This window comes from Echinops telfairi, unplaced genomic scaffold (assembly GCF_000313985.2).
Source record: "Echinops telfairi isolate 266 unplaced genomic scaffold, ASM31398v2 ScPeMD7_7469;HRSCAF=8507_1, whole genome shotgun sequence".
NCBI lineage: Eukaryota > Metazoa > Chordata > Mammalia > Afrosoricida > Tenrecidae > Echinops > Echinops telfairi.
The window spans coordinates 151,696,582-151,707,259 of NW_022111373.1; the positions used below are offsets into that span (position 1 = coordinate 151,696,582).

At 50.4% G+C, this 10,678-nt stretch overlaps 1 protein-coding gene across 6 annotated transcripts; it reads right to left on the reverse strand.

The window, feature by feature from the left end:
- Window positions 1–597: 597 nt before the first annotated feature.
- LOC123521098 lies at window positions 598–10,509 on the reverse strand. Of its 6 annotated transcripts, none has more exons than XM_045285183.1 (5): window positions 10,083–10,509; window positions 7,889–7,929; window positions 5,569–5,760; window positions 4,044–4,180; window positions 598–3,221 (listed from the first exon to the last, which is right to left on the reverse strand). In XM_045285183.1, the coding sequence occupies exon 5, from the start codon at window positions 3,214–3,216 to the stop codon at window positions 661–663; it is 2,556 nt and encodes an 851-aa protein (XP_045141118.1). In that variant the 5' UTR covers window positions 3,217–3,221; window positions 4,044–4,180; window positions 5,569–5,760; window positions 7,889–7,929; window positions 10,083–10,509; the 3' UTR covers window positions 598–660. The 6 variants fall into 6 exon arrangements, with proteins under 6 accessions (XP_045141118.1, XP_045141112.1, XP_045141117.1 ...); XM_045285177.1 differs by having other exon boundaries at window positions 4,044–4,183; XM_045285182.1 differs by lacking the exon at window positions 7,889–7,929 and having other exon boundaries at window positions 4,044–4,183.
- Window positions 10,510–10,678: the final 169 nt, after the last annotated feature.

Genomic DNA, 10,678 nt, shown 5'->3' on the forward strand with positions numbered 1-10,678 from the left:
TAATTCCTGTACCTGCCCCCCAGGCAGCCTGCAGTGAGAAACTGCTCTACCGCCGCAGCCTGGGCCAGCAACATCAAACCAGGTCAACGTATGCCTGGAACAACACATGCCACACAGAGCCCAGTTTCTCTGTTGTAAGCAGGGCCAGATGGAGGCCTGGGAGGGCCCCAAGCACTGCTTCTTCATCCAAAAGGGATATGTGAGTTACACTGCATGTACGTGTGTCCAGTCTCCACGACGTAATACCTTTTAAAATTTGACTAAAATGTGTTATGGTAGAGAAAAGTGACCTATGTCATTTTAGCGCCAGGACAAGAACTGGATTCTCAAATTTTCAGTGGATGCAGACAGTAGGATTTTCACAGTACAGCATAGTTTCTACAAAAATAATAGCCCACATGTTCCAAAGCCAAGAAAATGAGTTACTTTGGACAGGTACAAATCTGATGACCTCTCACAGTAGGAAATTTACCTTTGTAAATCTTGCTTTACACAACTCACATTCAATTTTGATGCCTATTTCCTAACAAATGCTATCATTGTAACGGACCAAATGAAAAGAGACCATAAGAGAAAATGTAATGATCAGGAAGCAAATGTTACTACAAATCACTTCAGTTTATTGTTAAAATGGCCTGTAGCACTTCTACTGTGTTGTAATTAAGAACATTGCTTTTTATCCTTTGCTCTCAGAAATTCTTCGATGATCTCGTCAGAATTAAGCTGCCGCACAATATCTATTTCCATACATAACAAGGAAAAGCAATCGAGGCTTTCTGGAATCATCGCTGTAGGCTGAGGGCTCTTGAGTCTCTTTAGGGGTGAAAATGAGCGTTCTGCTGTGCAGTTTGTGATCATTAACGTTAGGAACATACGTAAAGCGATTTCAACATTTGGAAATACGCATTGTATCTTATCGCTGATGATAGAGTCATACAGGGCCATGTGAGTGAAATTCGTCCTGCCCAAGTCGGTACACTTAGTCCTCATGTAAGAATGAAATTGCCGCACTTCTCCATAAAGGTTTGTATTCAAGTCATCGGGATAAGCCTGCACTAATTTCCTGGCTGCCGCCATGCATTCTTCATCAGGTAGATCCATGCTGTTTAAGAAAGAAAATCTATCGGAAAGAACTTCATATGTATCTGCCCTTCTTTTCATGCAAGATTCGAGGGCGTCGATGACAGTGCTGTATGTGACGGTGTGAAACTGATCTCTGGCACTCACGGCCTCCTCTGGGGCACCTGCATCTTTTCCTCCTTCCCTACTAAGGCGTCTGCGGCGGGGGACTGCTTGATAATCGGTATCTGGCAGGATTTGTGTCGCTGTGTTTTCAAAGCGCTCAAAATCTTGTCTTAAGCTCTGTGAATACCCTGTTAGCGACTGGTAGAGATGTGTGCATGTCTGTAAGTTTACCTCTGAATCTTGGAGAGCTTGGCTCAGCCAGTGAAAATGCTGCAGAATACTGTTCCACAAAACCAACATGAACACACACTCGAGCCTCTGCATCTTATTGGCGAGGTTTGCAGCTTCTCTTTTGGTATTTCCTTTTTGTGCCGGGTCCTCTGCAATATCTTCCAAGGCCTCTAGAATCTGCGTGTACGATTCCAGGATGGCACTCGTTGCGACCACATGCACAGCGCCGTGTGTGTGAGAAAGACATTTTAATACTCGATCGCTGCCTAGGTATTTCTTGAGGACTGCCCACCGGTGTGGAGAGGTGGTGAAAAACGTGGCGAGTAACTGAACCATGGAAAAAAAATCTACTGCTTCTGGACAGCAATCTACTGCGCTCCGTGCTATAAGATTAAGTGAATGTGCCGCACAGGGTATGGAAATGGCATACTTATTATGCTCTAAGAGTTTCTGCTGCACGCCTCTGTAGCACTCTGACATACTGGCAGCATCATCATAGGTCAGGCCTCTGCACTTGGCAAAATCAACTTTACACACTTCACGTAGATCATGGAGTACTTTATTTGCAACTTCTTCACCGGTATGACTACTTGTCAGGCTAGTGAACGTGATAAATCGCTCCACGGGCTTTCCATCTGTTGGAGACACATACCGTACAACAACGCTCAGCCGATCTGAAGTCGCAAGATCAGGAGTGGAATCTACAAGCAAAGTGAAGTACCCAGCTAGACTTATTTCCCTGGAAATAGCTGACCGAACTTTATCAATCATTAAGTAGATGAGTTCTTCACACATCGTGTCTGACACACATGACGGGCTGCCCTTTCCTGGGCCGCCGTATTTTGAGATGTGACCTGCTAAAAATGGATCAAACTGAGCAACAAGTTCAAGTAAGCCCCAAAACTTTCCATTTCGTGGGGACCCAAACACTTCCTCCTCTCGTCCGTGGAAAGGTAGTCCAAGGTCAGCGATTGTTTTGATGACAGCCACGACACGTTGCAGAACAGCCTTCCGATACGGACGCTCCTCATGGACTGGTGTTCCCAGTTCCCGACCTGGGCTCAAAGCCTGCCTTCGGTGCAGATACGACAACATGCACTCTCTGTGCGCTGCGCTGTTCTCGTGCTTGTCGATCATGTTGGAGTTGCGCCAGTCGCTGAATCCATCCGTAGCAAACTGAGAATTAAATGACTTAGGGCTGAAGAGTTTGCAAACAAAACAATACACAGAGCCGACTGATGGAGAGTACAGCAGCCACTCCCTCTTGTAACTTTCTCCGTTTGCTTTACACCCCAGAAATATATTCTGGCTACAGAACCTGGTTTGTTTACCATCTAGAAATTTGCGACACGAGTTTTCAAATGGTCCATTGTGATGCTGACAACCACTCGGCCCTCTGACAATCCAGTAATTCACATCATTAGGAGAAAAATGATTCCACAAAGCAGGATCTGTACTTCTGTTCCGCACAAGGTCTGCAGACGAAACCATTTCAGGCCCTACAGCAGTGTCACTTCCTATGCCGTTGCTGGCTCTTTCACGACAAGTAGGGGTCACTGCTCTGGGCGGCACAGGTTCCCTTCCATCGGTATTGCTGTTCGTCATCTCAGCGCTGACGGTCCCAGCATGATGAGAAGCACGCAGTGCACTCGAGCGCTCAAGGGAAGAAGTCTCTTCGGGCTCAGGACACGGTGCACAGGACGTTGACTTGGGAGTCATCTCCACGGAGTCACAGACCCTGTGCTTCGGCCCTTCCGTGAGCTTGCGTTTCAGCGCTCCACTTAGCTGTTGCCGTTTCATCTCACCTGGGTATAACATCACATCACATTTTAGACGTGGTTCTACCATGGCAAATACAATTTGAATGACTGACTGAAAAAGAAATAAAATGTATAAAACAAGTTAAGCTTATGAAATAAAACAATTCGAATTTGGACATCCACACAGAACATTAAAGTTGGCCATGTCCCAGGGAGGTGGTCACATGTAGATCCTTGTAATTGGTTCCCCCTTTCCAACCCACTCTCCCTCCACCCTCCTGGTATCGCCACTCCCTCCACCCTCCTGGTATCGCCACTCTCACCACTGGTCCTGAAGGGATTATCCGCCCTGGATTCCCTGTGTTTCCAGTTGCTGTCTGTACCAGTGTACATCCTCTGCTCTAGCCAGATTTGTCAGATAGAATTGGGATCATAACAGTGTGGAGGCGTGGGAATTGGGGGCAAGGAAGCATTTAGGAACTAGAGGAAAGTTGTATACTTCACAGAAAAGTGGGTGAAGGGAGATGTTGGACAGTGCAAGATATGACAAAATAATAATTTACAAATTATCAAGGGTTCATGAGGGAGGGGAGAGCGGGGAGGGAGGTGAAAAAATGAGGAGCTGATGCCAGGGGCTTAAGTGGAGAGCAAATGTTTTGAGAATGATAAGGGCATTGAATGTACAAATGTGCTTTACACAATTGATGTATCTATGGATTGTGATAAGAGTTGTATGAGCCCCCAATAAAATGATTTAAAAAAAACCTAACTTTAAAGTTGGCAATCAATACTTTGGCAACAAAGCAAACAAACAGAAGCACACGTTTGGCACATGGAATGTCTGAGACAGTCAAAAGCAGTACTTACAGGGCAGTTGCAAATGAGCTCATCCCTCTGCATGGATGTGTGTTGGCCAGGCCTCCACAAGTGCTTTCTTTTATCTTGAGAATCCCACTTAACAGCGCCTGTCCTTTGGTGCTGTGTCTTCACAGTTCCCTGGATGACTGCTGAGACAGGACAGGGGCAAGAGGAATCACAAAGAGCGTCAAGCAACAGGGGTCACTGAGAGAGAACTGAATGAATGTGAAGTCAGACCCAGTCCCAGAGGAAAAGGAAAACACAATGGTCACTGCACACAGAATGTGTAAAAAGGTACCAGTGTCATTTTGTGCCCTGCCAGTCCCCTTCCACTGTTTGCCTGGCATCTGTGGGTCTTTGCTTTGTCCTTAAGCACGTGCTTACCTGGTTTCATGGGGGATCTGTCCCTGGCCACAGCCCAACGTAGACACCCTTGATCCATCTGCCCCCACACCTAGGTCTGCTTTCCCAGCCAACTCGCCCAGAGCTCTTTGCCTGAGGAGATGCCCTGTGCTCTGGAGTCACACCACCTCCAGGAAGCACAGCAAGTTCCTCATTGCTCTGTAATGTGGACAGTGACTCCACAAGAGCTCTGTGTACAGCAGGGCACCTGCCTGCCTCTCACCAGAGTCCCTGGAGGGTGCATCAGGCGCTTCATGGCACCAAGAGCCCCGTGCGTGTATGAGCTGCTCTTTCTCAACCGCCAACATGCAAACCTATGCCTGACCGCCCAGGATGCTGTCCCGTGGCACAGCTGCGCTCTCAGCTGGTCCATGAAAGGGTGGCTGTTTGAAGCCACCCAGTGGCTCTACAGAAGGAAAAGCCTGGAGACCTGCTCCCACAGAGGTGACCATCTACGACACCTTTCCATTTAGGACACCCCTCGAGGTAGGTCCCCTCAGTCCTACAGCGTCCTCAATGGTCAGAATAGCCTCAGTGGCATCCAGGAGAGAAGCACGCTGCTTGGAGTGGCAGCCGCTACTTAAATAAAATGGTCACCTCCAGTCACACCAGTCACGTGTGACCAGGGGCTACTGGACTGGAGAGTGCAGAACAGAACACATTTGGAGAGCAGTCTCTATGGATGGCGCCCATTAACATCACCAGTGGCAACTGCTATCAAACTGATCATGAGCCAGTGATCCTGTACATCAGGACAGGACCTGGCTCCAGCCCCTCAGGTGCTGGTTTCTCCAGAGCAGACCAACAGCCCTTCTTCCCCAGAGCCTCGGGGTGGCCTCGATCCTGCCAGCTTTGCAGTTCACAGCCTGGCGCTGTGAGCACCACCCAGGGACTCCTGAGTGTCATGCCATGCAGGTCTCCCCTGACACTGTGGCACACTTCCTCTTGCTCCCCCATCGGCCGGACCTCCCTACCTCTCCTGGCCAGCAATGAGGAGGTGCACAGCAGGCAACCCTTGACAAAACCAGCTTCTGTCTCCCAACACCACTTGCTTGCTGGCCCCAACCACCAAACTAGCTGCAGAGCCATTTCCGAATCACAGCATTCCCCCAACACAGAGGAGAATCCTCACCCCGCTGGGACTGCCACCCTTCACCCACACACACAGTGTGGCTGTTGCTTCTGAACTGCCACCCTCTGGGTTGGCAGCCAAACGCTTCACCAGGACTGCTGGCCTTGAAGCACCACCAGGGCTCCTTAGAGGAGACACGTTCAGGGCCATTTCACTGATGCCATTGTCGCTCTGCTCCTGACTCCCACGGAACTGCAAAACAAAACATTTGTTTCTGTTCTGGTAACACAGACCTGTTTATAACGTAGCTCTCTGAAACGGTCTCTACACAACTGGTGCCATGTTCATGAGAGCCACGGTAGAAATTAAGAGCTTTGGATGGGAAAGGAAGGAGCATATTGGAATGAGGGTAGGATGGGTCAATAAGAACATTATATTAAAAAAATAAATAAGAACTTAAAGATAGCCTGGACAATTAAATCAAATGGTGAGATGCAGTCAATTAAGATGGCCCTTCATGCCATACTTCCTTAAGTGATTTATAATTCTGGACTCTGTACATGCAGCTATCATCACAGGGAGCCATGGTGGCATAGTGGTCAGGCGTTGGCCTGCAGACCACAAGGTCAAAGGTTCAAAACTACCGGCTGCTCCATAGGAGAATGATGAGACGCTCCACTCTCATTCAGAGTTCGAGTCTCAGAAACCCACAGGGGCAGTCATGCCCTGTCCTATGGGGCCGCTATGAATCAGAATTGACTTGAAGGCAGTGAGTTTTGTTTTCCTTTCTCTGTTACAAGATCCAGATAGAATGTATCTTGAAACCCTCCTTTATGGAGGGTGTAACTCAAGCCACCATGTTTTTTTTTCCTCTGGGACTATGGTCGGCTGAAAGACAAAAACTGCACCTCCATCAAAGCCATTCCTCCGAGTGAAAGAGCCACCTCTGACAGAGTGCGAGCCCAGGACCACCGCAAGGTGAGGGCACGCTCCAGATCGCTGTGTGGAGTGGCAGAGGTCGAGGCTAGAGGCACCAGAGACACAGATGGCACAGTGTGGATCGAGGCTAGAGGTACCTTCTCCTCATCTGACCCCGAGACTATGGCACTGTGAGGCAGAGCCAAAGGTGGTCTGGCTCCACAGTCCACCTAGGCAGAAGGCTAAGGACCATGCGGCTGGGAGCCGGAGGACGAGACACATGGCTGCGGCTAGAGAGGTGCTGCTGTGGACTCATGACCACACCCCTACTTTTGACTGACCCTCCCTGTCAACTCCCCTCATACTCACTCTCACTGCCACTGAGTCAATGCTGGCGCAGTGGGCCTCTAGGACAGGGTAGACCTGGTCCTCTGAGCTTTCTGAGACGGTCACTCTTTACAGGAGCAGAATGCCTCGTCTCTCTCCTGCAGGGTGTCTGGTGCTTTCCAAGTGCTCACCTTACAGCTAACAGCCCAATGCGTGACCATTCGATGATGCCACCGGGGCTCCTGGCCCCAGAACTCCCCATCACGGGGAGCACTGTGTGGCCACTGCCACAAAGGATCTGGCTCAGCCCAGGAGCAGAGTGTGGGTGGGGGCAGAGGTGGGGGGTGTCAGAGTAGGGAAAGGAGCATGGAGTGTGGAGGCATGCCACAGGGAAGCCAGAGGAGGGCAGATGTGACCACACATGCCATGTCTAGCAGTTGGCATAAATGATGTCCCCAGTGGCTGACTAAGCTGTGTGTGAAAGCATGTAGCCTATCGGGGGAGCTATCCTGTCCTGTCCCCACTTCGGAATTTTTCAAATGTAGGTTCTTTTCCCTGGAACCCGTTGTCGGGTGCTGCTGAGTGGGTTTTCCATTCATCACAACCCTGGATCAGGGCAGAACTGCCCCATACAGCTTTGGGGGCCATGGTCCTCACAGTAGTAGACTGCCCTGTCTGCCATCGGGTCTCCTCAGGATGCTCTGGGTGGGTTTGAACCACCGCCTTCAAGGTTGACAGCCACGGGCTTAGCATTAAGCCAAACCTAAAACCTAAACACCAACAAATGCCTTAACATTTTATCTTTTACAGCACTACATTCAGTTCTTGCCTGTGCTTGGCAAGAAATGTCACTAAACCCGGAGCCCACCTCCCAGAATGAAGCCCGCCCATTCTGCATGTAAACCAAGGGTCATGAGAGAAAGCTCTTGACCAACATCTTCAAGCCCCTAAACAGAAGATTTGAGAGTTGGACCCCAGCCCGTGTGTCTGGGCTTCCATAACTACAAAGTGGTTTACATGGGTCAGTCCCCAGTATGGCTCCTGACACCATCTGTGAGATGCCAGGGGCACTGGACCCGCAGTTGTCAATAAGCCTGGGTGGGAGACCGGGACTTGGGGAAACAAAACTTCTTACCAAGATGGGGGTAGCTGGACAGCCACTCAGTTTCGATGCACCTATAACACAGAAACGGTTTGTTGTGGGAGGGGGTAAGGGGTGGGGGGCAAAAAATGGCCCAGAATCCAGGAGATCAACCTTCCCCAGAGCCGGGGGGAGAGGGGGCACTTTGTCCTCAAGGGCTCAGGGCTGGACATCATGAGGGCCCTGGGTCTCTACAGACAGGTCACAAGGCCTCTCACCTTCAGGGGCAGAGGTCGGGTTGGCATAGCTGAGTCTGTCCAGAAGGACACGAATGACCACAGCTTTCCCTCACAGATCCACCAAGACACCCCACCTCCACCCTAGCAGAGTCCAGGGGGACCAGCCTCACAGGAAAAGCCTCCAAATCCAATACACCAAGGGGCACCTAGTGCTGCATTGCCAAATCTTGCATAGATGCTGCATGGGCACGACATGCCCGGAATCCTAAAGTAAGAAGAAATTCCTCAAAGAACCCACCAGACAGAGGAAGGAAGTGGCGGCTATTGCAGATGAACAAAAACCTAAAGTAAGCAATATGACAGAAGACAGAGATGACTCCAACTAGGTTTGAACAGATCAGCTGTGGAAAACATTTGGGGGAAGTCCTTAGAATACTAAGTACTTGTCTGATCACATGATTTTAAAATTTTGTCAAAGGATCGTTAAGGCGGACAATCACAAGCGGTTAAGAGGGATGTATCATTTTAGAGACACAAATGTTAAGTATTTGGGTGAAATATGAAATTCACTTTTAAAACACTAAGCATAAATAAAGCAAGTATGGCAAAACACTTGTGGAGGTTAAGGGCTGTCCAGACGGAAGTGACTTGGTACCTTGAGACCATCTTCACAACTGTTGCTCCTGTCTCTGGTCCATTCGCTACAGGTACAACCCACCTAAGTGAGGGCGTTCCTTCTTTCTGTTGACCCTCCACTTTCTAAGCACAATGTCCTTCCCTACTGACTGGTCCCTCCCCACTAACATGTTCAAAATCCTGGACACAAAAACTCTAAGAAGCCTACATGTTGGCGGTTACCACATACCCAGTGCCACCTGGCAATGGACTTTTGAAAGGCCACGGCCTTGAACAACACCCTGTTACCCAAAACACACACACAGTTAGAAACAGAGAATAAAAACCCAGATCACCTTTAACAGGGTGCTATGCAGGTTTATCAGACAAGTAGGCAGCAAGTTCAGTGGTCGATCAGTCAAGATTTTCTAGTGCTTTGAGACGTGCTCAATTAACGTGGCCTCCTCATCAAAATCTCCCATGTGGTGCATGATAGATTCTGGCCTCAGTGCCGGTGGCTGTAATCCCATTTTGGAGGGAGTTCTCTGTTCCAGGATCCAGGTAAGATTAAGTCACCACCTCACTAGTTACTTAAAGTTAACTGAAGTCACCACCCTCGGTTTCCTGGTGGTTATGGTCAAGCATCACATCTCTTCTGAGGAGGGGGCAGAACCAGGCAGGGTTTCCTTCTGTTGTGCAGAGGGTCATTGTGGGTCGGAGCTAACTCGACACCTGACAACAACATGATCTACTCAGGGACAAAAACCACACCTCCATCAAAGCCATTCCTCCATGTTATACAAGCCATCTTGGATGGATGGATGGATGGATGGATGGATGGATGGATGGATGGACGAAATCCTGGAGCCATCAGAAGAAGAGCCCCCCCTGGAGCATGTTTGAGATCTCTGTCTGAAGTGGGGAAGGCTGAGACCAGCTGCTGCTGCCCAGAAACCATAGGACAGAGTAGAGGAGTCAGGCTGAGCAGAGGCCAAGGCAAGGAGACATGGAGATAGAATGGAGGGACTGAGGCGACTGGGAATATCAGAAAGAGGGGCAGGTGGGCTTAGAAACAGGAGCCAAGGTAACTAACTATGCATGTGGCTGAGAGGCTGAGGTCCAGAGACACTTGCACGTGGCTGAGAAGAGGGGCCGCTGTGGACCAATGGCTGTATCCTGTTGACTGATCCTCACTGGGGCAAGCTGTCAGCTCCCCATAATCATGAGTTTTAGTTGTGAATTCTGTGTGGGGAATGCAATGAATTCTGGAACCCAGCAGAAGAGGGTATGGGGGGAGTTACCAGTGGGGTCAGAATAGGGGTAAAGGAAGTCGGAAGGTGGAGGCATGTGCTGGCAACAGGTGAGCCGGAGGTGGTTAGAGGTTGACCACATACTTATATCGGATCTTTAAGGAGCTCTGCTGGTGCCGCCTGCTCAGTACCAGTCCCAAGGTTCAAATGTTCCGGAGAAAGATGAGACTACACCTGCGTGGGGACGTACAGTCTCAGAACCCCTCTGCTGGGTGGCCGTGAGTCCTGACTGACCCATGGCAGTGGGGTTTGGCCGTGGGCTGCTCACTGGCAAGGGAGGCAGCTGAAACCCACCAGGCACTGGCGCTCCAAGGGAAAGGGGGTGGGGGGGGCTGCTCGTTGAAAGGTTTCGTCTCCAGACTTGAGGGGTGGCAATGAATCGGAATCGCCTTCAGGGCAGCAAGTTGGGTTCTGGCTTGCTCACGTGTCCCCTTCTGAGGCGCAGCGGAAGGCAGTACTAAGTCGGTGAGCTAGGTGGCAGGGCCCAGGGCACCGGCAGCACCTGCTCTCTCGCTCTCGCTTTCCATCTCGCGGCCCGCCTGGCCCTTTCCCCCAGGGAGCACAGCCGCAATGCGCGCGCGCGCACGAGCGGGTAGGGGGCCGTCAGGGCGGCAGACGGGCCCACACCGGGGTCTCGCTTCCTCCCAGCAGGACCTGGGTCCGCCCCGCCCCTCTGCGCC